We start from the raw sequence: 27438 nt of genomic DNA, 5'->3' as shown, positions 1-27438 counted from the left end.
TGAACTTAACCCAAGCCTGACAAATATTTCAGACTTTATTTAGGGGTGAAGTTAGAAATTAGAAAGAAGAAATAAGTATCAGTTCAGGTCATGGAGGACTTATGATCCTCTAAGAATTGAGGGCAAGTAATGTTATAGATCATACATCTGTGTTTTCGAAAATGACCCCCCTAAGATGTTTCAGTGTGGAAGTGTCCTCTGTCGCACTCGCTTTTACATTATTAATTGCACTTTTACATTAAGCTGCACGGAAGTTTTATGTAGCTGTGCGATAATGTTTCACTCGCCATATGAAATCTGTCAGTGTCCTCATTAATGAAATAGAGGGTGACTACAGCAAAGGCAAACCTGTCTTATGTGCCCTAATAGTTTTGAGTCCCGAGTCAATATAGAAACTAAAAATGATTGAGAACTGATGAGTCATCTTGCCTGTACAGCATGATGTTATACAGCACTGGGCATTACCCAGTACTCTAATGAATGTGTTCAGCAAAAAAAAGTGACTTCTATATCAGTCCAACTGGAAAGGTTACTGCTGAGGGGTTACAGTCAGTTGCTTTTTATTGGGACAGAGTGCTGACAGAGTTGGTGTCTAAGATGCGAGACATGCAGATGGACAAGTCTGAGCTTGGATGCCTGCGAGCGATTGTTCTTTTCAATCCAGGTACAGGAACGCACACACCACACGCATACGTTTACACAACCACTGGAAATTACCTGCTTAAAGTGAAAAACGCTCTGCTTTAATGCATTTGGAAATGCTTCACCCATAATCTGAGTCTTGAATGTGGTACTGTACATGTAGAGCAACAGAACAAAGCAGAGTTACTGCTTATAGTCTGAGAAAAGTAAATATGATGAGGTAAATGGTAATCTTTTAAGCTGCCACACCCTGTAAAATGGAAATACTGTAGCCATATTTCTTAAGCTGGCCAGTTATGCATCCATTTGGAAGTTATGTGAGGAATATTCCTGGAAAAGGCTGAAGGCTTTGATCTCAGTGTTTATTCAGTATTGGAAAACGAATGTGCTGTTCTAAATTAGCTTTATATGTAGCCTCCAGCAGTTTTATCCAAGCCAACATTGTCAAACATAACACAAGAGTTTCACTGCCCTCAAATGTACAGTGAAATGTAGTGCCACATACAGAATAAAAATTCTTGTCGTCATGTGATGTAAAAACTAACATACACTGTAAAAGGTTCAGTCTTTTAATGTCAGTCTAGATTTAATTGGTACTGAAATATGTTCTAACAGGTTATAAAATATTTCCCTCTGCACATTTAGACTCTAAGGGCCTGTCTAACCCGGCAGAGGTGGAGGCACTTAGAGAGAGAGTCTATGCTTCACTGGAGGCCTACTGCAAACAGAAATATCCAGACCAACCCGGAAGGTATATATACGTTATGCAAACCTTTATGCTAATTCTGCCATTCATTTTTTTAGATATAAGTATATCGCTGCTGTCAGAACAAAACCTTGTATCTCCAAATGATAACTTTACAGGAGAAGGAAAAAACCTCCTTTACTTTTAATGTAAGACAGTGGACTTTTTTCTAAGTAATTTTGGGGCATTTCTTTTGGTTCATTCATCATGAAATTCACACAATGTAAAGAGTAACAGGCATTTTAAAATTGTCAAAAACTGAAAAATTACAGAAATGAAGATACAAGGTTTCAACAGCAGCGATATGCAGATTCTTGTGGATTAGACATTAAAGAACTGAAATGGATTGAATATGTAGTTCTGTATGGTACACTTAATGAATACTATTCATGTGAATTAGACAGTTTAGTGGTTTTAGTATTAATCCTTGAGAAACACCACATGTAAAATCCTTGTAATCTAATTCTGATGTTTGAAAAAGCCCATTACCTCAGTTTTATGGAGTCTGTCTCAACCAGTGTGCTGAAGAGTCAATCATAAATGCTTTCTTAATTGTGTTTATAATAAATTCTGTGTTTTTTCTCATGCTTTGAGCAGATTTGCCAAACTGTTACTTCGGCTGCCTGCTCTGCGATCCATCGGCCTGAAGTGTCTGGAGCACCTGTTTTTCTTCAAATTAATTGGAGACACACCCATCGACACTTTTTTGATGGAAATGCTAGAGGCGCCACACCAAATGACATAATGGAAGAGTGCCTCAGATCACCCTTGACAATGTTTCGCAGAATCTCTCTAAAGAATGACGACGCATGTGCAGCCTTATGCACAGACCACCTCGAGAGGCCATGACAGGATGCATCTCAGTGAAGCCTGCTTTTTCTAGTCTGATGAACATCTTACCTAACAGTCCAAGAGATGTGAACTACAAGCAGTTCTGCTTTGGTGCTTCACCTTTGGAATTTCTAAATCAAAGTAATTGCATAAAGACCATTCAGTATGGAATAATTTATAGGGAAGACGGATTAAGAGAGTCATCGCTGGTATGCATGAGTTCATGCTTGGGAGGTTACACAAAGTTGGTTCTATGGATTTTTAGAAGATAAGAACTCCTAAGGTCTAATGATTTCTTGTTTATTCTGCCTCATGGAGGCCTACCTCTGCATTCCATTCTTTTCATGGTCAAACAGTTTCATCTCTGTACACATTCATGTCAGCGTGAGTGTGTAGGTTTGATGAAAGAATGCAAAACTCTCGCATTACCTCTTATACGCCTCTCGGTACCACGTGACTCCTTTTTCCGACACCTCATCACTGCCTTTCGGTTATGGACTGTACTGTATGTGCGTAATATTCAGTGTTAATCGTATGTAATTTGCAAATTTTTAATTTGGTATCTGGAATTCTGGAGGTAGATACAAGAGAAATGAATGGTTGTATTTCCAGCACTTACTGTTTTTTTTGTTTTTTTTTTGTCAAACAGTGTTGACATTAGCAAGGCTGCCAGAAGTCAGTTCCCACAAGGAGGAAACTGCAGTGTTGTTTGGCCGTAGTAGAAAGTACTTCTCTTTTTGGAAGAGGTATATGAATGACAGAATGGTCTAGCAAGAATAAGAAGCAGGTGTGCTCTTGGCCTGACTCAAGTTTTATTATAGAAAAAAAGAATGATTCATTGTTAGAGTTGTGTAAAATATTTAGAAGACATTCGATTTCTCTATTGTTTTGCCTCTATAATTCATCTCAATTATGTATCAAGCATTTCCAAAGATTTTCAATGCGTTTATATATCATCTGATGATTCCCAGCAAGGCAGCGTTTGTGCTATGAAAATATGCAATTAGTTAAGAGAATCCAGATGATGGTCTGGCCTCAGGGATATGTAAGGTTTGGGAAGAGCTTAGTATGCCCCCTAGTGTTTAAGAGCTGACGGTACAGCTTAGACAGTGAATCATTGTCTAAACTTTTAACAGTGAATCATTTTGAATTTGAAAATGTAAAAAAAAAAAAAAGCATTGTTTGTCAGATTTGGCCAGCATTGCAAAATGACCATTTTCAGACCTCAGGTTGATGCAACAGTATAAAACGTGCTGAAACAAATTTTGTATGTAGTAATATTAGTCCTGTTGTGCAATGACTTTTGCGTACGATAAGGAACAAAAGAACAGCAAATTGTGGTTATGTTTGCCGGAAGCCACTCTGCAAAGGAACCTCTAAAATTGCAGGCTGAGCCACGCTAAACTAAAACAGTGTTCTTATGACAAAAAGTGATGATATTGAAGTTCAGAGTCTCTGATCAATCACCAGTCTCAACAGTCACAGTATTTAACTCAGTGAAAGTAGAGGCTACCACTCAGGCTCATATACAGATAAATTGTATACATACTTTTTCTTCACACAAGAAAACAAAAAGAGTTATTAATAAAAGAATTCTCTCATATGTTGCCCAGGGTTAAATGTTTTTACCTGATTTTCTTTTTGCCTAAAATCTTGCCCCTCAGTAACAAATCATTTTTAAAACAGTCATTAGGCTTTAAACTACGCCACACCAGCAAACAGGTAAGAAGAACATAATACCTCTTCTTGCAATTCCAGCCCAATAGTCTAAAGGTCTGACTCTGGAAAAGTCCTAGGTAGTGGAAGAAAACCTGGTGGGCAAGTCAAACAGGGTTTACTAGACCAGCTGTCTCAGCTGATAGAATCCTGCTGCAGCTACTCTGCTTTTGGTGGGCTTTCCCCAAGAAAACCAGGTCATCGTGTGAGCAAATAATTAGAGATGGATTTAAAGAAAAAATCTATTTTTGTATAATTGTAATTTTAACCTTTTAATCCAATGCGGTTGTCTTTAATTCTATTGAATGTTGCATACATTATTGGTGTAAATGTTGATTTTTAAAATGGAGGGGAGCATGCCCTAAGAACAGGACTAAGGGAGAGGCTGCCATTTAAACTTTTCCCCAGTTATTTTGCTACTTTTGTTTCATTGGGCTTCACCTGGAAATTGCAGAAAACATTTTTTTTATATATTAGTAAAAATGAGAGTGAATTGTGTGTTGCCCTATCATACAATGTTTATTGTTAAAGGGACTATTAAATTCTCAATTCTGAACAACATTGTGTTGTCTTCATTAGAGTTTTATAGAACGAGTCATTCGATTTCTCTATATTAAATCAGTACAGACAAAATAAAAGGAAACCTCACATAAATACATTTCAAAGTACACCTGTTTCATAGCTTCTCACACAAGCTAGATATGGTAGGCAGAATACTGAAATAGGCTGAAACTCAAAGGGTGTGTAAAAGAAAACAAGTAAAAAAAAAAAACTGACAAATGCATGAAAACTGAAAGTACTATGGTCTTATTGCAATGCTGATATCTGATATCAGCATGTGAGTGAATTAAACTAAGATGCTAGTTAGTTTCCACATTCTATTTGGTAAGTGCATAAGGCTTACAAGCACAAGGCCTAAAAGTAGAGGCCGGGCACACTTCACCCTACAGGAGCCTATTAACAGAACAGTTAATTAACTACACAGTTAGCTATTCATAAATGAATATCCAGTCCCTCATGTTGAACCCGTTCCAACAAAATTGCAAACCATGAAAAACAAAGGTTACAATCGTCCACATTTCCTTCTTTTCACTTTTTTGCAGAAACCACATTATAAAGCACTAAAGCCAGTTCATATTAAGATCATCTCAGTAGTAGAATGCTCCTGGGCCCTGATTTGATACCTCACTCAATAGATACCAACAATGTATCCTCAAAGAACTCATAAAAGACTGTAAAGATGATTTACCATATAAAAATACCTCATAAAGAGGGAACAGTGCATTGGGAGATTGTCAATTTTCTGAGCAGACTGGACCAGCCCCTCTCTCAGTTAACCTGCACTATTAAACTGTCCAAACCATCATCAAGAACACAGCATACATTCCTCATAACTCCTCAGACGCCAGACGTCTCTAAAAAGTCCTCTACTTTAGCAATCACTCTTCCACAGTTTGATGGTCTTGTCGTTCTCCAGAGCCGCGGATGCTATGATGTTCTCTGTAGGATGACATGCTGTTGCAATCACCACATCTAGCAAAAAAGCACAAAGCAGTTTGCAGTGGTTTGACCACAACCTTGTATGTAATCTTATAATTAAAAAAGGAGTCCTTAAATGGTTCTAATAGCTTGGATGTAATGTTCTTGGAAAAACCTTTAACTAGTATAGACGCTATACATTATGTGAAGGCTATATAAATTTTTTATCAAGAGCCTATATCCCACACTTATGACATTTGTGTAGGTTTATGTAGCAAAAACTTGCTTTTTTTTTTTTGTTTTTCTTACTGTGTCTTTAAGACTGATATATGTAAATGACCTCTGTTCTAATTTGTTGCCCTGTATTGTGCAGTTCTTGGCTGAAATATTCCTTATAAATTCAGTGTGAATGGGCGGAGCTAAACTGCTGTTGTTGGTTTTCAAGATATCACAAAAAATCTGAATTCAAAACAGGCCGTTTTTGCAGCTCGGTTTCAATATATGGACTAGTATGTTTTGAAACTTTAACCCTATTTATATACTACATCAAAGTTTAATTTAAAAGGGGTTTTGTATGATATGAGCCCTTTAAAAAGGACCTTTACACTCACATTCACACGCACATCTCATTTCCAACAATGGTTTATCCATTGAAAAGCTGTTTAAGGAACTAGAAGCGTTACTTCTATGGCACCACTCCAAAGAATCACTCCAAATAACCCTTCTTGGCACATTTACTTTTATGAGTGTAAGATATCCTGCCAGTAATACAAATTATATGAGCAGTGCTGGGTATCATACCTGCATGCCCCTGTAATTTCTGCACTATTTCTTTGGTCTGCAGGTTCCAGATGTACACCATGTGGTCTTCAGAGCCTGAGACAATCCACTGGATGGAAGTAAGAAGGCTCAAGTTACTTAAAGTGGGACTAACTTTGACTATGTCCAAAAGCTACAATCAATGTAATAAAGGCTTTTAGAACGCTATATACCTTGCCTCCAGTGACAGAGAAATTGGCAAACACACAGTACTTCTCATTCTTATGTCCAGTGTAAGTCTTCAGACACTGCAAATACAGGTGATGGGGGACATAAATCAATATACGGGTAATCTGAGTCAGATAACTGTTTCATGACTGCAGGAATTGCTGATTGGTTATAAGCATATCAACACAACAAAAACAACCTACCTTTCCTTTACTGTAGTCCCAAAGCTTCAAAGTACTGCAAGACACAGAGAGTATATGGAAAAACAGAAAGGGAATGTTTGTGTATGCTACTGTACTGTACTGTAACTATGATGTGGTCCAACACATAGCAGAGGCCATCAAGCACAGACACACGGTTTGAGGGAAGGCAGTCACTTACTTATCCAGGGTTGCAGCCAGTATGTATTTGCCATTGGGTGAAAACTTCACAAATGAGACAGGGGGGTTGTCATCATCTGAAGCCCAGGAAAAGTCAGCATTAGTTCTATCCACACAATTCACGTAGTGACAGAGATCAAGATCAACTGACATACAAAACAATACTAGTCTTTTTGTAATATCTGACAGAGATCTATAGCAAGTAAGGGTATTGTGTTTACCATGGTACACCGATTTTCTCTCACTTTTAGTTTTCAAACATGTTTCAAAACATATGATTCACCTCTTGGCCCACACAGCCCGTATATGGAACCTAAGTTGTGACGTCACAAAACCAATGCATTAGCATACACTACCAGTCAAAAGTTTGAACACACTTACTCATAAAACAGCGCTCCTTATTTTTACTATTTTCTGCATTTTTGAATAATAAATACATTAAAACTACGTAATAACACATATGGAACTAACTTCTAATATCTATTTTAGATAATAAGAACTAGTATCTATTTTAAATTCTTTTAGATTTTTTTTAACATCACACAAAATGCATTGTTAGTTACAAACCTTTGACTTGTGGTGTATAGCCAACCTATTCATGTTGAAATTATAAGGAATGTTTCAGCCCAGACTGCTTTTTGAATGAAGACAACCAATAAGACAGTCATATATCATATATGTCTTGAAGGCAGAGTAACAAAAACAACATTTTTAATGGAAATGGAATGAAACTAAATTATGACTTTTGGGTAAATAAACCCACAAAAATGTCATGAGTGGACCTCAGGGGTGCTAAAATGGACCCTTTAAAGGTATCTCACAAGCCCTTCTTGTTGGAATGTTGTGCAAGGCAAAAATTCTTAACATTGTTAGCACTGTGCAATTGTTAGCAAAGTTCATGGAGTGCAATCACATACCAATAAGAGTCTTCAGACACTGTCCTGAAGCAGAGTCCCACATTCGGCTGAAAACCAAATGTGAAAGTTCACATGAAGCATGAAACTATTAACAAAGAAAATTAAGATCATTGTTCCATCTAGTGAATGGGGAAAACTTACCAGAGGCCATCGTAGCTACTGGACACTATCAGAGAGCCATCTCTATTAAAGTGAACCTTGAGAACACAACACAGAAATGTTGACTGATTTTATCATAAGAGTGTGATTATTTCAGTAGGAAACTTACTTTGCCTGCTACTTACAGCAGAGACAGGGTCAGAATGGGCTGGGAGGGTCTTTAGACACTTGCCAGTCTTGACATCCCAAATCCGCACACTCTCGTCAAACTGACAGGACACATAAAGTCACATCTCAATTTAATTTGCACAAATGCAAATGAATGACCTGAAATACTCAAGGCATATCAGTCAGTACTCACCGATCCAGACACCACCAGGTTTGATTGAGGGTTGAAGTTACAACAAAATACATAGTTGCTGTGGCCTTTCAATGTCTTCAGGCATTTACCCTTACATTAAACAATTAAACATGAGTCAGATTAAACGTGATATGTTACAATCCAACAGTGGATACAATGAGAGACCAAGATGGGCAGTACTTGTTGACTAATTTAAATGTACTCCTTCAAATACTCTGAGCGTTTCTATTTATACCACCAATAAAACCGTGTGATATTAACAGTAAGGACATCAAACCAGGGATGCTGTTAACACTGCCACTTACTGTACCCATGTCCCAAATTTTCAGAGTCTTGTCATCTGATGCAGACACCAAAAGATTTGAGTCTGAGGACCATGCCACATCTGATACACCCTAATGAGAGAAAAGGGATCCCAGTTAAAACACACACAGGAATATCAAGGGCTTGTCTCACAAAGCAGGAATTCCTGCTTAGCCAGCTAACTTTAAACTTATATTTAACCTCAGTGATCACTTTTTGCTGGTGACATCACCATGACAACTTATGCTGTTTGCCTAACCTCAGATTGCAGTTCATGTAACAACTCTTGGATCAAAGAGGGCAAGTTTCTGACCAACCAGGGACAGTTTTCTAACGGAGGTAGACCTCTCTGGTCCTGTTGTGGGTCACTGTGTCTGTCTATATTGTGAATCGCATGAAAAATATGTTTATATTCTTGATATCTATGTATACGAATCATATCACATAGATATCAAGAATATAAAGCAGTTATTACTCCAAGAAGCACTAATGTGGTGGATTGTTTAGTGTTGCTGTTTACGGTTATGAAAAAGCTTGATTCGATACAATGCAGTGGTGTCTCAATAATACATTTTTTGATACTGCAAAAAACAAGAAGTACCTGAATTTGTACGTTGTGTTCATATGTTAATATTAATACAATTAATACACTTAATGTGCATCATGCAAAAAGCTTACATGCAAGCACACTAGAGGCATAACGATGCAAATATTTTAAGGTTCAGTACGATTTTCAATTCAATTCGATTTTCAATAAGACATTTATATGATTTTTGATATTTTGTATGTTCACAATATTCTAAATTATTCTGCAGAGCTCTAATTATATACTACACAGATTGGTTTGGTTCAGACAAATAAAAGTTCTCCAACAGAACTTTTTTCAGCGTTTGCCACATCACCCTGTAAATAATATCAAACAAAAATCACAACCCCTAAAATTTCTTTAAACAAAAAACAGGCATTTAAGTGTGGATTCCTGCGTTACATAAGCCGCTCCCCATTCATGATCACCTATAGGATACTCCCAGACGAAAGGTTCACCTATTTCAGTACGTATCGGAAAATGTAAAATGTATACAATGTATTGAAATCCCTCAGTCTCGTCTTTGGGTCTTTCGTATTATCTTTTGTGGAAACCACTGTCAACAAGGCATCTAGGGACCCTAGTAGAGATCAGCATTGCTTGCTTTACAATATGAGCATTAGATAAAATTAAACAAAATGAAACAACACTTAAAACCACAATGACAGAAAATACTTACAAGTTTATGTCCAGAGAGAGACTTTTCAAATTTTCCATCATACGCTCCCCATATTTTGATTAGTTTGTCAGCCGCTGAAAAATAGCACGTTAATGCTGTAATCATATAGATTTACTTGACAAAAAAAATCTGTCTATACATAACAAAAGAAGTCACTCTTACATGAGCTGGCCAGCCATTCACCATTCGGGCTGAATTTAACAGACGATATCGCTTTTGTGTGTCCTGCGAGTGTGAACTTCAGGGCATAGTTTGGCTTGACTGGAGCAGACTAGAAAAAAAATTACATTTTTAGATACATGGGTAAAAAAGACAACTAGCTTGTCATGTGTATGTTTATGAGATTGAGGTCTCTAGTTTGTACCTTTGTGGCTGGTGCTGATGATGAATGTGTTTTATTTGCCTCAGTGTCTGCTTTCTTTTCTTCTGTTGCCATGACTGCAACTCATCAAACACGCTATGACAAAGAAATGCAAGTCACACAGAAGCAGTCCAGACTAGCAGTGAAGAAATGTAAAGCCATTCAACACTGCCTGATTTTGTTGAATTTAATGTTACTGAAAGGTCTTCACTGCCCTTTCAAATTTGTTCCTGGATGCCTAGGATGATAAACTGATTTAGGGAAGGAGGCTTGTGTTTTCCAGCCCTGTCGAAGGAGACAGATACGCAGGTAGACAGACAGACAGGCAAACAGATAGACAGGTAGATAACTAGAGAGACAGACAGGCAGATAGATAGATAGATAGATAGATAGATAGATAGATAGATAGATGCATGTGTCATCTTATGTTTCTTCTGAAATAGAGGGTATTAATAAAGGCTTCCCCTTTCTTTATACTCTTCTGGGAAGGCTTTACACTAGATATTAAAACATTGCTGTGAGGGTTTGACAGCATTCAACCACAGGAGCATTAGTAAGGTCCAGTACTGACGTTGGATGATTAGTTCTGGACCACAAATATGACTCCACCTCAACCCAAAGGTATTGAATTTAATCCATCACTCCAGAAAACACAGTTCCACTGCTCCAGAGCCCAATGCTGAGGGGCATTATACCCCTCTAACTGACGCTTGGCATTGGGCATGGTGAATTCAGGCACCTGTTTAGCTCCAGAGTGCCTGTGCTTTTCTATGGAGATTATACACGCTGTGTAGGTGCAATGTAACCTTTGGACATATGGTGTAGGTGGACATTTTTGCAGACTTATCTGCCTTCTTTGATGAATTTTGAAATGACTGTGCTAATCTGAGTATGTATGTGTGCAGGACTGTACTGGGGTGAATGGGTAAGGCAGGTTAAGGCGGTCTAGCTATGTCCACACTCACTTGGACCACTGGTTGTTTTGGTGCGAGCCGTGCCAACTATTCCACCTGGCCGAAGTGTGGGAGCCACCTGCGAGTCAGACACAGTGGACATTCGTAAGTTAAAGATAAGCAGTTACCCCATCATTCAGGCTTCGGCTAACTCTCTAATGTTCCAGCTTTCATTTGAGCTGTTACTGTAGCTTCAGCACTGCAGCCACTTGGCTAGCGCGGCTAATAACATTAGCCAGCCGCTGACAAGCTTGCCGTACTTCCGTTTTATAGTCAAATTTCCTTAACGGCGCATTAAAGCAGCTGACTGCGAAGGAGATAGTCTTACTTACTTTAAATTCTAACTTAAATCCGCATGTTTTGGGGAAAATATTTTAAGTCAAAACTACGTAGAAAACACGCTTTAACTTTCAAAACATATCTAACAGCTACGTTTGAAGTCTGTTCGGCGCATGCGCGGTAACCGGAACAGCCAGCGGCAGTATTCAGACTGTAAAAATGCCTACGTTACATGTTTCTCCCCTTATTTACTCAGCTATCGGACAAAAAGAATGGACAGCACAAAATTGTGATGCTACAACTCTTGATAAGAGCCGATGTAGGATCGGTGTGTTCCCAAGGAAGCACATATTCAGGGGCAAAACTATATAAGGGTCTAGATTTCTGCAACTTCTCCTTATAGATGAACCTGAGATGTAAACGTTGAGATGCGCATTCAAAACACAGTGAAGAAAACAAAAACAACAGAGGGGTCTTAAAGGGACGCTTAGGTGAAAATGATGTTTTGCATCTCTAATAAAATTTGAGATGCACAATCAAAAATCTTGTACAGCAATTATCAGTGTAATTGTAATATTTTCATATTTACAGATCAGAATTGCTCATTTTGCACAAAAGACCCAGAAAAAGTGGACCATATATATTATTATTTTATTCTTTTGGAAAGATTTGTCTGATTATTTTTAATCTAGATACAGAGTACATATAAAACTTTAGGAAAAATATGATAAATGTTAACCATGTCCGAGAGTTTTCTTAGTTTAATTAAATTAATTTGTTGAGTATCTTAAATGTCTAAGCAATAAACAAGCTCTTTCCTCTAGGACGTATCTTAAAGATTTAAGTTTGATGGAAGACTGAAAAGAAATGTGTTGTCAACGTTTGTTGTTTTTGTTTACTGACTGTTGTCGACTATTTATGTTTCGAATTTATATTTAATATAGTTTTCCATGATTGTAATTTTGTATGCATCATAGAAAAAGCATCGTAAAATAAACGTAATAATGAATAAATAAATAAATCTGTTCATTGGAAGGGCCTGGGTTGTTGTATCAGAGCGCCCCCTGTCGTCCTCCGCTCTCATCACAAGCAAAGCACTACCAGTCAGGACCACAATACAGTGCGACAGTGCGCATGGGCAAAACACTAACCAACTAGTGTCGACCCCAGCCGTCTATTATGCTCCTTCGCTGCAATAAAAGCTACCCGAAAATCTGCAAGGAAAACGCTGCCGGAGCTGCTTGGAGTGAAAGTAATAAAAGTGTAACATACCTATTTACGATTAGCGCTTTTCGATCTTTCCGATTGAAGTTTATTTTCAGCGCATATTGATTCTTTTTTCGGGAATACACAGCTGAGTGTAGCCACCACAGCTCGCCTCCTCTCACACAGTGGAGCTGATGCACCGCGCTCTACAACAATATAACAAAGCGGGCTCTATTTTCCTCTCTCGTCGCTTTTCCGTTTCGGAAATGTAGATCGGATTAGAAGGCGTTCCTAACTCTGCGGGTTTGATCTCTGTTTGTCGAGTGTGCAGCACGATCGGTAGATTTTCAAATTGGCCCGCTAACTAGCTAGCTGGTTGCACGGCATGCACACAATGGCTATCGTTGTGGAAAAAAGATATGGAGGCTCCGGTTAGCCACAGAGCGCTAGCTCCGAGAGCTCTGAGGAGGGATCCGCGGCGTTTCCACGCTCGATGCACATCTTTACCGTAGCCCGCCATCTTTTTAAAGAAGTTCACCTCGGTTGCTTCCTTCGCTTGTAGTCGAGATCGTTTCAATGCGGTGAATTTTTGATTAAAAAATGCTCCCGAATGTCCGCGATCTCGTTTTATTCTCCGTAAGCCAATCAGATTCACGTGGCTTTACTGTTTACTGAGAGCGTTTTGTTTTTAGTTGTTTTGTTTTTTTAAACTTGGGCGTTTTTCTTGTGATGAAGTGTTACTGACGAGGCTGAAGTTGGCTTTCTATCCGCCAGCTTCTTGTTCGAATTTTCCCGTTCCACCTTAAATGGTGCCTCAGTCGGGCTGCATGTAGCTGCACCATTTAAGGTGGAACGGGAAAATTCGAACAAGAAGCTGACTTTTAACTTCGTCTGCTACTGTACAAGTACACGAATCAGTTCTGTGGAGTCTCTGATCAACCTTCTTAATGCGGTTATGACATCTGGACAACTTTATTCTCCAGATACATCCAATTTTTTTAAAATTTGAAATCAAGTTTTGCAACATAGCAGACTGATCACTGGTCACCAGTACGGTCCAGCTGCTCAATCCCGCAAACAAGTGGTGTTTACCTGGGTCTCATTGTGTTGATGGCACACCCACCAGTCAGAAGCGGCTAGCAAAGTGTTAAAATATTTTTTATGAAGGCACATTTTATGTGCTGGTGTGGGGATCTGAAGGCTGATCCTAATTCTAGACTTAAAGGGATTTTTAAGCACATACCAGTTTAGTCCAGAGCTAAGGCTACGGTACGCCTGGGAACATCTGAATGGTAGATTTATCATTGATCAGCATCTTGGTGAAAAATTAAGGCTGTTAACTTGGATTTTTATTTTTTTACTCATGTATTTACGAACAGCAGAAGGTAGTGCTTAGTGATGTCATCCATACCTGTATTACTGTTGCACATAGTACTCATTTTTCGTCGCAGTGATATTGATGCGTAAAAGAAAACTTAAACCATAATGTATATTATTTGCTGAGTACATTCAAAATGCATAAAACACTAAATAAATAGTAAGAAAACTTGTTTTCTGTCTGGTTAATACTGTGTAAGGTTCCCTTTGGTACAATTCTAAGAGAACCAAGAGAACAAAAGCAGGTTTGTAAGACATTCAGTGTAGAGTACCATTAACTTTATTACACTTAGATGTTATCTGATACTTAGTATATTTGAAAAACCTTATGATATTGAGTTTTGTCAGTACCCCACAGTTCTGTTTCTGTGTCACATTGAGTACATTCAGTAACGCAGAGTTCTTGGTGTTTTCTGGCAGCGTGCTGACACTCAGGTCCTGAAATGGGATGTGCGTATCAAGGAGGGAGTAAGGAGAAGAAAGAGGAACACAGTCACTAAGTTCATAGATCCCCAGACGTCAGTCAAGCGACTTCTTCCTGTCCGCTGTTCAGAATGTCGGCGGTCACGTCTCCCAGCCAGGCTCCTCCCCCTATCGTCAACCCTCCTCCGCCTGAAGTTACAAACCCCAATAAGCCTGGCCGAAAAACCAACCAGCTACAGTACATGCAGAATGTGGTGGTGAAGACTTTATGGAGGCATCAGTTCGCATGGCCCTTCTACACACCTGTGGATGCCATCAAGTTGAACCTTCCAGTAAGTTAAACCTGGGCGTGAGGCCCGTTGTTTACTTCAAGCCATTCAAATCACTGTTTTTCCTATTGCTTTTATCATTGTTTGTAAGTGTGTGAGCTAAAACGTGTCTTGTTATTATGAAGGACTACCATAAAGTCATCAAGAACCCAATGGATATGGGAACAATCAAGAAGAGACTTGAGAATAATTACTACTGGACAGCTGGTGAATGCATGCAGGATTTCAACACTATGTTCACAAACTGTTATATCTATAACAAGGTAAAGGGAAATAGACCACTTACTAATTTTTTGTCTCATTTAGACACAGTGTGTTCCATCCGCATCAGTGTATTCTCAGGAAAACATGCAATATTTCACAGTGCTCACTGCTTTGTTACTTATAGAATGTCTGTACCTTCTTGTTTCAGCCTACGGATGATATTGTCCTCATGGCTCAAGCCTTGGAAAAGATTTTCCTCCAGAAGGTAGCACAGATGCCCCAGGAGGAGGTGGAACTACTGCCACCACCTCCAAAAGGCAAAGCACGCAAGCCTGGGCCACCCCCTAGCTCAGGTAAACCTTCCAAAGATATCTGGAGATAGAAAGGGGGGGGTAATTGAGGCGTGTCGATTCCATTCATGATACTGGATTCTAGGGAGGGATCGATTGTGACGTTTTACAGCCCAGTCCGATTTCTGGCTGATTTTGATGGTTTTTTTTTGTTTTGTTTTTTTTTTCTTTTTGTTGTTGTTTTTTTTTGTTGTTTTTTTTTGTTTTTTTAAACCTGAATCTCACACTATGTGGGTTAAATGAACAATGACACACTAGTACATTTCAAGAAGTATTTATTAGTCAAAGGTCAAAGTTAATAATGTTATTTGATGTTTAACAGGCTAAACTGGTATTGTAAATTCTTAATTATACTAATTATTATATTAATCTGCCAAACAGAACCTGTTTATCACAGTGAGTCATGTATAATTATGCTACATTTTTGTAAAGGTGTGACAGCATTCAAATGAACAGTGTGAGTGTACTTATACGGCTCATCTTATTTACATCAGAAAATTGCACCAGAGATTGGCCAAAATTCAAATAAAAATATTGGCTGATTAGTCATTGACATTGAATGTGGTGGTGAGGGTTAATCCTGGCCAACGCAAAAAGTAGCTGTTTCTGTTGTTTTATCTACACAATTGAAATGATTTAGCATGATTTCTGAGTGCTGCTGACACATGTATTTGAGGTTTAAAGGACCCGATCTAACAAAGACAAAAATTCAGAGATTTTTATTCAGTTCAGGTTTATGAACTGGAATATAAATCACACGTCAGTCTTTGCTCTGATTAAATGAATTAGTAATAAGCGTTTCCCAGTCCAGAATTTTTTCTGAATGAGCGTCTGGTGAAAATTTTATATAGTGATAGAAAACGCAGTAACACACAGAAAACTCTGGATCTAAATGCTGAAATTTTTTCTTATTTTTTGGTGGGGGGTGGGGGGCTCATGTGATTAGGCAGATTGCGACATTTGGTGTTCAGGCAAAGCAGTTGCATTTCATAGCGCAATTAATAGTAGCAGTAATAATAGTAGTAATAATAATAGTACTTTTCCATTTACATATGACTTTTTTATTACAGTCTGTAATTGTTTTATGCATAGGTACACATTGGAAAAATAAAATACCTGGATCTAAATGAAATCACAGCAACATTACAAATTACAAGAAGAAAAAAAGGACCCAACACACTGGTTGTGTACCAACCTAAAAAGAATTTTGTTTTAGATTTTAAAACACATCGAGGTTGCATTCATAATATTCAAATATTATAAAGTTTTCCAGAGTTTGGGAAATATTTTCCACCTGCTCAGCTTCCACCAACTAATAGTACATAACTAATATCGACCGTCTCCACTTTGCACATTGTCACATTTTTACAGTGTATTATTACAAGGAAGTGCTCGAGTGCTCAGTTAAACATTCAAGTTGCCACTGTTCAAATACTGAAATCAGGTTTTAGCTGTAGTTTAGCTCAGTAGCTTATTTCTCTATTACTCAATCAGAATGAAAACCTACTGATTTCCCTCACCTATTTTCCAATAATGAAACGTTTTCAAAAGTTAAGCCTACAGCACTACATTAATTTTAGCTGAAGTCTGTTTTCCATACCCACAATTAGCTGAAAATAATTAGTTTTGGTTGGAGATGGTGGAGATGGTGTATTCCAGTTCATAAACCTGAACTGAATAAAAATCTCTGAATTTTTGTCTTTGTTAGATCAGGTCCTTTAAACATCAAATACATGTGTCAGCAGCACTCAGAAATCATGTTAAATCATTCAATTGTGTAGATAAAACGACAGAAACAGCTACTTTTTCGTTGGCCAGGATTAACCCACACCACCACATTCAATGTCAATGACACAATCCAAGCTTTTTTCTTTTCTAATACTGAGATAGATACCGCTGTAGAAGCCTGCAGTATCGGCCAATACCGATACGAGAGTGATATTTGTTCCTAAAAACCTACTAAGCTTTAAAATGATCTATTTTTAATTAAAACATTTCACTTCAGATGAGCATTTAAAGGTAGCTGAAACTACTCGAACACTCCTCTACCCCACAGGAAGAAATACCCAGCTGACAGCATCACACTATGTAATTGTAATTGTGTGCTATTTCAGGATAGATTCGTTGTAGGATTGGATTATATTCATTCTATTGTCTTTCTAATACCCGATTCAGTATTTTTGCCCAGTATCGAGTCGGAGTCATGTCTAGTTCTGGTGGAATCATTATGCCTTCCCTTTTTTTTTTCCTGTAATTTGACAGAAAATCAGCAAGCTTTGGCGATGTCCTCTGCTTCCCCGTCCTCGTCGTGTCCGAGCTCCCCTCCACAGCTGCCCCAGACTCCTGTAATAGCAGCCACGCCTGTGCCAACCATCACCTCCAACGTCCAAGCTGTGCCTCCTGCTGCGTCCATGCTCCCGAGCGCACAGCCCGTCGTCAAAGTAAGACCTTCACCTGAGATGTGGAAGCAGGAATGTTTTGCATTGTAACAGGAAGCTCCTCTGTTGACTGTGCTTCAAATCACTATTCGAAATGTAATTAATTTTATCAAAGCGTAGTTTTTCCCCTGCACTGGATTTTCAGAAGATGTTTTGACCTTTTATGAGGGCATTTTTGTAATAGATTTAGAAATTAGTTTAGATCTGTCTTTAACTTCTAATTAAAAAGTGCTTTGTTTTACTTACACCATTCATTACATTGCTGAATGACCCAGTGTCTTCTTAAAAATGTGGTATTGATTAATGTTAACCACAGGAAACTCTGGTGTCCACATAGTCTCTAAAACCATATTTCACATATCCTCTCTGACAGGCAGTGTAAAACAGAGCATATGAAATGTTCTTACCAATGCAGGGGCGTATTTTTCGCTTGCATTTTAAACTTTAATGGGTGTTTTGCTCTTTCCTGTGCAGTTTCAAATTCATAAAATTTGTGATAATGAGATGTCTTGGGTGTCATTATGTTTGGTTCCAGAAGAAGGGGGTGAAGCGGAAAGCAGACACCACTACGCCCACCACCTGCGCCATCACTGCCAGCAGAGGTGAATCTCCTACCGGCATGCTGGAGTCCAAACACGGTAAGGTCATCTCCAGGCGCGAGAGCACTGGCCGGCCCATCAAACCCCCCAAGAAGGACCTGGAAGACAATGAGCTGCTCCAGCAGGGCAACAAGAAGGGCAAACTCAGCGACCATCTCAAATACTGCGACACCATCCTAAAGGAGATGCTGTCTAAGAAGCATGCGGCGTACGCCTGGCCGTTCTACAAGCCAGTGGATGCAGAGGCTCTGGAGCTGCATGATTACCATGAAATCATCAAGCAACCCATGGATCTCAGCACGGTCAAAGTACGGCTCACGCTTTCATCATCAGCAAACCTGTCTATTCTGATTGAATAATAATTTTGATTTCCTCTCAATAGGCAGACATTAAGATGTCGTGCAGTTTTACAGTAGTAATAATTACAGGGATTTTAGAAGTTGCCTTACATGCTATGTGCTCTTTCAGAAAAAGATGGATGGCAGAGAGTACCCAGATGCCCAGAGCTTCGCGGCTGATGTCCGGTTAATGTTCTCAAATTGCTACAAATACAATCCGCCTGATCACGAAGTCGTAGCCATGGCGAGGAAGCTTCAGGTGAGAAGTAGCAATGGGCACTTTAACAATTTTTGCTATTCAGATATTCATGTTTTTTAATTCAGTGTTTAAATGATGATAAAATATATACTGTTATGCATTAAGAAAGGAGAATCCAGAAAGTTTAACTTTTAGTTTATTGTGTGCTGCTTGCATCAGAAGTGGTCTGTGCCCGATAGCCATGTCTAAGTCATGTGTAGCGTACTAGTTGCCAGAGTCGCAGCTTGTACCATGCAAATTTCAGTAGAGTCCCTACGCCCCTTTCTTTTTCATTTCATTTTTTTTAGAAACTGCCATCAAAAACTACAATGATGTTTGTTCAGTGTTTCACACACTGTACTGCACTAAAAATCCAGTCCAAAACAACAAAGTATGCTCTTTGAAATAAAACATGCAGTTCGTCAGTGTTGTTTAAATACTGACAAAATCCATGATATGCTGAGAAACGATAGCATAATGTAGAACAATAAAACATTGTCATGTTGCTCACCTTTAATGGCAGTTGTTAGAAAAAACTTTTATCTAGAGAATCATTAGTGGAACTTGCCATTTAATAGCTGTATTTTAATGCAAGTGCTACAGTCATAGAGTCAATAATACCAAGTTACAGCTGGGCTTCAACTGAGGATGATTGGAAGGGTAAAACTAGGAAAATGTGTAAATTAATTTATTGTGTTATAACATTAACTTTGACAGCCCCCAATTTTTCATAAGATAGTTTCATATGCTGCTCTGCTTAGATGTGACCACATGTGACGTATGAAGATGTCCAGTTTTACAGTAACCACACCCATCAATAGTATTACCTGTCTGCTATTTCAGTTCCTCTCGCTGACCCTAAACAGTGTCCATCTAACTAATCTATTGCTCTCCTGACAGGATGTGTTCGAGATGCGCTTTGCTAAAATGCCGGATGAGCCCGCTGAGCCATCGTCCCCTGGAGCGGGCTCGGCCACAGCGGTCGTGAGCAAGAGCACGGGCAGCAGCGAGAGCAGCGCTGATTCATCCAGCTCTAGCTCCGACTCGGAGGAGGAGCGCGCCACCCGCCTTGCTGAACTGCAGGAACAGGTGAGTGTCTCGCAGGTGGGTGCCACCACTCACGACCAAGATCCAAAGCAGGGGTGGAGGGACAGGCTGAAGTCCCACCCACCCAGTCTTACCCTCTACTTACCCACCCTCAACTCACCGTGTAAGAGCCATTGGACAGTTTGTTTCTTTTTCTTTTTTTAATGTTTTTTTTAAACTGCCCATTTTGACCCAGGACTGGTAGTTTAACCCTCTACCGCCTCTGCATTAATTGTTGGCATCTTGGTACATTGGGTTGCATGCATTACAATATCAAACTGATTTTTTCCAAATCAGTAACTGTTCGTGTTAGTTGTATGCTTTTTTTCTGGTCTTGACGTATTTTGTTGTGATAATATTCTAACGTTTTTTAAAATACATGTATATTTTTGAGAATGACTTATTTTTTTTATCCCACTTTGGCTGTACCAGCAAATCACTAAGGAGCACCCGAAGGGTAACAGGGCGGGGGAAAAAAACGGGTGTGCCAAACGTTTTCAGGTGATTTATGTTTTTACTTCCCCGTCCCCACCTCCCCACTAACCCCTCCATTTTTTTGTTAGCACCTGGTTAAGTGAGCGGTAGAGGGTTAAGATCGTACCTATAATTGAGCTGGGCAGTCATCTCCCTCAGTGAGCCTGCTTTGCCACTCAGCTTGCCTTTTCGTTCTGCTTCCTGCTCTGCTCTACGATCTGCTGAATGACATTGATTGGCATGTTTTCTGGGGTGGTGTTTTTTTTTTCTTTTACTTTGAAAGGTATCACGATTCACAAAGTTTTTTTTATTTTTTAATTTTATTTTTTATTTTATTTTAAGTGGTGTTTGGATTAGGGATGGACAGCCAGTTAATATATGAGTGGGAGAAAGAACTGAATGTTGCCAGTTAAAGGAATAGTCCAGTGTGTTTCCTCAAAAGTAGTTTTGTCCACTACATTTTCATTTTTTTGTGTTCACTATTATTATACATTTTCAAAATGATCTTCCAAAGGAAGATTTGGTACAAAAATGACCTCCCACAGGCTTCCATGAGGAATAGAACTAGATCCAGTTTTGGGTTTGAAATGATCTTTCAGTGATACAACTGCAAAAAACAGTTCAGCAACATGTCAGGGGCTTAATCACATGAATACGGTACCGACTTTCTTGAACATTTTTATGTCATTGTTGACCCAGTAGCTAAATAGCTAATATTCTGTTTCAATTACCTATGATCTTACGCCTAAAGGCGAGCACCCATGATAAAATTTCCCCTCTCGATTTTCCAGTTTTGTGATTTTGTGACAAATTGGTGTAGGCACCTGTGATGACTGCTTGTATAGTGTGACCGGTTCAGCAACATGATTTTTAAGCATGTTTGAAATGCTTAGCAGTAAATTATGTAGCGTGAACACGTACACGACAAGTAATGGGAACCGTGAGGGGCAATCAGAGTGTGAGAAAGTGAGCTGCAAGCAAGTACAATAACAGTCATGGTGAAGAGTGTATTAAAGATAAAAGCCACAAATTTGATCAAGGATGCAGCTACAGATGCAGTTTTGCAGAAGCTTCTGAGTGAATATTCACAGCTGCTCGCATGCTGTACGGACCCAGGGGGCTTTAGGTCTGTGGAAAGAGCACTTGTTTGAAAATGATTAAAAATAGTTTTTATTGTTTCTGCACAAATTAGTACAGAAACAACTACAGCAAGTTTCTCAAGCTCCAGTTTGACACATAATAGGCATTTATTTCCAGGAGACAGTGAGATTTAAGGTCATCAGGAATCTGACCAGGTGAAGGATCATGTAGTATGTGAGCCTCGTCTGCAGTCGCTTGTGTAGTGTGCATGTCACGGCATACAAATAACAACAGGTTGCAATTTCAACAGCAGGTTGAAATGCATCACTTTCTTGTGATGTTTTACCATAGGATGGAAATCATTGGAGTTTCTACTAGCAGTTTTACTGCTTTGCTCTGTGCCTGGCAAAAGCCTGTGGGAAGTCATGTATTACTTCAGAAGCACATATTTCACAAAAAGAGTAACCAAAACATGTTGTTTATAAAACTGAAACTGAAGTTTTTATTTGGCTGCAAAACATTGGAGTATCACTTTAATTGCTGCATAAGAATGACTTCTTCATACTTCATCCTTATTGCTTTGGGGCAGTAATACTGTAGAAAAATTGAATATATGGTAAAGTTAAATGTCATTCATTTTCTTTAAATGGCTACTTCCCTCATCACTTGGTCTTGCCATCAATCCCTGCACAGCTAAAATCCTCCTTCCGGCCTGTAGCAGCAGCGCAGTCGGCCCCTGTCCTCCCACTAGCTAACCGGCCCTGTTCCCCTCTCTCCCCAGCTGAAGGCTGTTCACGAACAGCTGGCTGCTCTGTCACAGGGCCCCGTCAGCAAGCCAAAGAAGAAGAAAGAGAAGAAAGAAAAGGAGAAGAAGAAGAAAGACAAAGAGAAGGACAAAGATAAAAGCAAGGCCAAGGTGGAGGAGGAGAAGAAACCCAAGTCGTCACAGCAGAACAAGCCAACTCAGCAGAAAAAGAGTTCAGCCAGGAAACCCAACAGCACATCCACTACCAGGTAAGGTGGAGCGCTGAGGAAGGTCGCCTGGAATATGGCTTTGATAAGTCAGGCTTTATTTTATGCTTTTCTTATTTGGTGCTCTTTGTTAAGCCCTTAAACTCTAAGGGCCTGTGTGTTCACCCATACTTCAGTTCCTTACTCTCGTAACTATAGAGTACATGTTCTTTTCATGAAAGTTTAATTTATAGTAGTTACTGTGTAATAAGCCTGTGTAATAAGACATTCAACCAAAAACTTTATTTATTATGTTACTTATGATATGCAGTTTTCTGTAGCATATAATGTTTTCATCCATCAAGTTTCTCTTGTTACAGTACACAGCATGTATATTTCATAATACGTGAAACAACCATTGGGAATCTCCACCACACTGATAAAGAAATTCTGGCTGCTAATACTGTACACGGACATGATATTTGGCTTCCTAGCAGAACGCTTCGTCTGCATTAGCCAGCTGCCTAAAAAAAAAACACTTTTCAAAACAACCATCCATCTGAAAGTATAGTTTTCTGTAGTTCCTCCGGCCTTCAAGATATCATCATAAGAAATTTTACTAGTATAAACTGGAAGATCTTGCACTGGATACTACTGTGGCCCCACTGTAGGAGGCAGCTAGGCATATTCGCTGCAAATTAAATTCTTTATAAAAAGGGCTAGATTTTTTGGCTGGAGGGCCCATTGAAAGTTAATAACTGAATAATAACCCTAAAGTTTAAGGGGTTAAATCAGTTCAGTTGTTAAATACTTATTTAGCATCTTAACTTGACTGAATATGTACCAAATGGTGAATTTTTTGACCACTGCGTACTGCACACGTTTTCCCTTTCTCTTAAACTAAGATGTTGTTTTTCGGTTGCAATAATTCAGGGTCAAAGCTCAACTGAACATTTAATCCCACAGGCAGCCGAAAAAGGGTGGCAAACCCAGTGCAGCAAACTATGAGTCGGATGAAGAGGAGGCTCTTCCCATGTCATACGATGAGAAAAGGCAGCTCAGCCTGGACATCAACCGACTGCCGGGCGAAAAACTGGGTCGGGTGGTGCACATCATCCAGTCCCGCGAACCGTCACTGCGTGACTCCAACCCGGACGAGATCGAGATCGATTTCGAGACGCTCAAGCCCTCCACCCTGCGTGAGCTGGAGCGCTACGTCAAGTCCTGTTTACAGAAGAAGCAACGCAAACCTTTACGTAAGTTCCACCTTGGGTCTCGCTCAGATTGTGTGTTGTCTCTCTCTCTCTCTGACCTGAGCTCGGTTTTCCGCTGCAGACAAAACTCTCCTGTCTGGCTGCTGACAGTGCTCTGAAAGCTAATTTGGCCCGCAGTATTCCCACGCCTGTGCTGGGAGCACTCCCCTTTCCGCTGTGTTGCATGGGTCTTTGGTGGATTACCTCTCCACTTTTTATTTAGATTAACACCCTTTCCCCCTCGTATGAACCACCAATGGTTTAATTAAAGCATCAGTGTTTAGTAAATGTTTTCTTACATTTATTTGAACTAACCTCAAAGAAAAGATTTATTGGCCTTTTATTAGCCTGCCAATTATTAGCATTGTTCTTATTAGTGGCCTGTTGTATAGAATGAGTTACATCATAGTTAAAACACTAGTATGCATTAGTTCATTGATAGATAACCTAGAGATTAGATGCAATTCAGTAGATGAATAACACAGTTACAGAGTAGCAGAGTGCTTTTTGCTGCTTGTTGCCACGGCGGCGGTGTGCGAGGCTGACCTGGGACTCACTGGTCGCCGCTGTGTGTCTCCTGCAGCGGGCACTGGGAAAAAGAGTGCCAAGACTAAAGAGGAACTGGTTCAGGAAAAGAAGAAAGAGTTAGAAAAGAGGCTGCAGGACGTGAGCGGACAACTGAACAACAACAAGAAACCGCCCAAAAAAGGTACCTGTGTGGCAGTGTGCGGATAGAAGTGGGCAGGTGCTCGGAAACGGGCAGGTCAGGCAGGAGGATAGACCGCAGGGTTTTTTTCTGCGTTCCTTTCATTATTTATGTATAACTGGGTTTATGTTATAACTTGAGGGCTATAGTCGACCCCTTCCTTACTGATTCCAAATATTACTGATTTGCCAATTCCTAAAGGGACAGTAAGATTAGACAGGACAAGAGGTAGAAGAGAAGTTTAGAGCAGCCATCAGCCTGGATGAGTGTGGCCTGTATGTGTCTTGATGCAACTCGTACTGACTCAGTGTCTCTGGCTGCTTGAAGGGCGCGCCATACTGTTTGTTCTGTTCTGTCATGATTAATGCTTTGCTCTGTGTGCATGTCTATTCTGTCTTAACATACAGTCACGTGGGTGGGCAAGGGAACAGGGCTTAATGGTGCTTCTTGAGGGACCTAAAATCACTAATTTAAGGACTTTTTATTTTCAGTGAATATGAATATGAAATACGAGTTTTCTGTGCCGTCTCTATTGTGCTAATCTCCGCCTCTTGTGTCCAGCAGAGAAGGCGGGGTCAGCGCCAGGGGGCGGGCCGTCTCGGCTGAGCGGCAGCAGCAGTTCTTCTGACTCGGGCAGCAGCAGCTCCAGCGGCTCCAGCTCCGAGAGCAGCGACTCAGACTGAGCTTTCGGTCAGCCTGTCCCCCCCTTACTTCAGCCTCCTGCATTTTCTAATGAGTAGTGTGTGCTGTCATGATAGTGTCTTACTCGAAGACCTGTTACATAAAAGAGTTAGAAGCATCGCTAAAGACAAGAGGATATTTTAAAAGAATCTGTTGTAGAACGCCCTTGGCTTGGACAAAGAAAAGAGTGGAAAAAGATAGCTGATGGTGGAACAGTGTCGAGGTTTATTTTGCTGGCCCTCAAAGGGAAACACCTGGTATCACCAGTTAAAAACAAACAAAAAAAAAAGTAAAAAAAAAAAAAAGATATATATATATTTTTTTGTTTTCGAACATGTCAGTTGTGGAGATCAAAACAGTTGTGTATAGGAGTTCCGTTCGTTTTTCCAGGTGGTTGCTCATTAGAGCCAAATGAAAAACGCATATTAATGGACAAACTGGTAAAATGCTTGGCTCTGTATCAGTGAGTAGCTTCATCAAGTCTCAAAGTCTGAAGGAACAAGCAACTAACTTTTTTCTGGTGTGGTGGTCATGTTAGCATGACGTTTCAGCTCATTCCAGATTTATTTTACAGGTAATGATACTTATTGTTACCGTTTTTAAAGAAGACTTATTTATTTTTCATCTAGTGAGGCGCAGCTCTTGTTTCTTTTTTTCCCACTGTTTTTGACTTACAGCTGTATCAAGACGTCAGTTGAATTCTCTATCGAAATTTGCTTCATCATGACTAAGCGGACTGAACGGAAGATGCCGTACCGTGGGCTGCGTCTGTCTCCCTAAGTGTCAGTATAGTGTTGGAACCCGTACTTTGAGAGGCCTATGTGTAATCCACAGTAGTTTCGGTTACTTCAGCGCTGTAATTTTTTTTCTTCCGTGCTTGTCTCTCATTGTTAGTATTTGATGTATAATTTTGTCACATATTGTTTTTAAACTATATTATACGTTCAAATGGGTTTGTTTGTTTTTATATTTGATTTGTCTTTGAGTACTCAACCTTTTTTATGTCACTAATGATATAGTTCATTATGATATATGCCCATGATATAAGCCTTGTTCTAGAATACGTCATCTTTCTCAAGTCCAATCAATGAACAATCAAAGACAGTGGTGACTAAAATGTATTATTTATAATATGAGCGTAATTGGCTCTCGTCTGGCTCTGACGAACTTCAGACTACAACTCTCTGGCCTTCTGCAGTCTGCTAGTCGAAGAAAGATGATGTTCTCCTATTAATGCTTCAATCAGCAGTACTAGGCATTAATTAAAAAAACAGAAGCTTATGTTTAGTGATTTCCAAAGTATTACAGCTAATGTATTTTCTCTATTTTATTAATATCTTTTTTAATGACTTCATCTCTTTTGGAATACTGTATTAAATGCTTTGAGTGGTACTTAAATGCTTCACAGAACGTGCTGGAATATTTTCTCACCATGTCCCTGAATTGGTCAACTGACTGGTAAACTCTATAACATAATGAATGTAGTAGAGGTCATTTCCTTCTTTTTGCAGTAGGGATGCCACCCTGGTGTTGGCATCGGCATGGGTTACATACATTTTCAATGCTTTGAGCCCCACCTTGTGTCCCAAATACAGTGGATGTGTACTTGTTGCCTTAAGTTTAGTTGGCACACTAAAATAACTGGGTCTGCTCTAAACAATTGTAGATTTGAGTTGGAACCTGTATGTCAGGCTTGTTTACCTTTTTTGTTTTCCTTTTGTAGCTCAGATAACATTGAAACAGATGTCAAGACTTGTAAAGTGAATTTTTCGTAGGTTTTCCTCTCAGTAGTAGAATGTGTGTTGCTTCTCTCCCGTTATTTCCGTTGGATTGTTAAATGTTAAGTCATTATCTCTTTGTGTGAGGCTGTAATCCAGTTTGGCCGATCAGTTCATCAGACGGATAATGTCTTTCAGAAAGAGTTTTTTGTTTTCCTTATTTTTTTAAACAACTCCTCCAGTCCACTAAAAGAAAAAAGGGTTTTCTTGTGTGATGTCAGCAAAGTTAAAAGAACTGAAATATAAATATATAGGCTATATAATTACAGATATAAATGTATATTCATTACTTATTCGTTAACACGTCTTGGGTCTAAATATTTTAGTTCTTTTTTATGAGAGCGAAAACCTTTGTGTATTGCATGCTGATTTACAGTATCTTTCTTAAACCTTTTTGAGCTGTTTATAACATGTAAATGTCATTCTTTGAAGTAAAACGTCAATCTTAGTAGAGCTCCATATAAGTGCAGCGAGTTAATGGAAGTTTGTAGCTTGGTTTTCAGACAGACTTAGGCGTACAGATAAACTGATGTATAAGCTAATTCGGAATTTGGACTCTGAGCCCCCTTGTTTTTTCGTAAATAAATCACAAAAATCCACCATGGTGTC

General features: G+C 39.3%; 3 protein-coding genes across 16 annotated transcripts in view; 2 read left to right on the top strand and 1 right to left on the bottom strand.

Moving 5' to 3' along the window:
• Positions 1-3416, top strand: part of rxrab (retinoid x receptor, alpha b) — a 65994-nt gene extending 62578 nt beyond the window's left edge. For all 3 annotated transcript variants that reach the window (XM_036597992.1, XM_036597991.1, XM_036597993.1), the window contains 3 exons: positions 573-664; positions 1288-1393; positions 1985-3416. In XM_036597992.1, the coding sequence (XP_036453885.1) occupies positions 573-664; positions 1288-1393; positions 1985-2132 (346 nt within the window). In that variant the 3' untranslated portion in view covers positions 2133-3416. The remainder of the gene's footprint in view (positions 1-572; positions 665-1287; positions 1394-1984) is intronic.
• LOC118826922 (WD repeat-containing protein 5-like) lies at positions 2840-12742 on the bottom strand. Of its 4 annotated transcripts, none has more exons than XM_036597996.1 (15): positions 12591-12742; positions 11052-11118; positions 10090-10182; positions 9888-9996; positions 9726-9799; positions 8463-8552; positions 8158-8247; positions 7982-8065; positions 7839-7894; positions 7698-7744; positions 6782-6857; positions 6604-6637; positions 6406-6480; positions 6215-6302; positions 2840-5467 (listed from the first exon to the last, which is right to left on the bottom strand). In XM_036597996.1, the coding sequence occupies exons 3-15, from the start codon at positions 10159-10161 to the stop codon at positions 5367-5369; spliced, it is 996 nt and encodes a 331-aa protein (XP_036453889.1). In that variant the 5' UTR covers positions 10162-10182; positions 11052-11118; positions 12591-12742; the 3' UTR covers positions 2840-5366. The 4 variants fall into 4 exon arrangements, with proteins under 4 accessions (XP_036453889.1, XP_036453888.1, XP_036453891.1 ...); XM_036597995.1 differs by lacking the exon at positions 12591-12742 and adding an exon at positions 11372-11494; XM_036597998.1 differs by lacking the exon at positions 12591-12742 and adding an exon at positions 11372-11494 and having other exon boundaries at positions 2840-5434.
• brd3b (bromodomain containing 3b) lies at positions 10851-27427 on the top strand. 9 transcript variants are annotated; one of them, XM_036597983.1, is made up of 14 exons: positions 10851-10907; positions 10992-11144; positions 14322-14656; positions 14779-14916; positions 15066-15210; positions 17470-17648; positions 18181-18552; positions 18713-18841; positions 19721-19909; positions 20339-20407; positions 22242-22474; positions 23378-23667; positions 24248-24373; positions 24932-27427. In XM_036597983.1, the coding sequence occupies exons 3-14, from the start codon at positions 14456-14458 to the stop codon at positions 25051-25053; spliced, it is 2193 nt and encodes a 730-aa protein (XP_036453876.1). In that variant the 5' UTR covers positions 10851-10907; positions 10992-11144; positions 14322-14455; the 3' UTR covers positions 25054-27427. The 9 variants fall into 9 exon arrangements, with proteins under 9 accessions (XP_036453876.1, XP_036453878.1, XP_036453877.1 ...); XM_036597985.1 differs by lacking the exons at positions 10851-10907; positions 10992-11144 and adding an exon at positions 12458-12570 and having other exon boundaries at positions 18184-18552; XM_036597984.1 differs by lacking the exons at positions 10851-10907; positions 10992-11144 and adding an exon at positions 12458-12570 and having other exon boundaries at positions 24935-27427.
• Positions 27428-27438: the final 11 nt, after the last annotated feature.

The sequence above is a fragment of the Colossoma macropomum genome, unplaced genomic scaffold, assembly GCF_904425465.1.
Source record: "Colossoma macropomum unplaced genomic scaffold, Colossoma_macropomum, whole genome shotgun sequence".
Lineage (NCBI taxonomy): Eukaryota > Metazoa > Chordata > Actinopteri > Characiformes > Serrasalmidae > Colossoma > Colossoma macropomum.
Note: the sequence above shows the minus strand (reverse complement) of the source record. Positions and strands in the feature narration are given on the sequence as shown.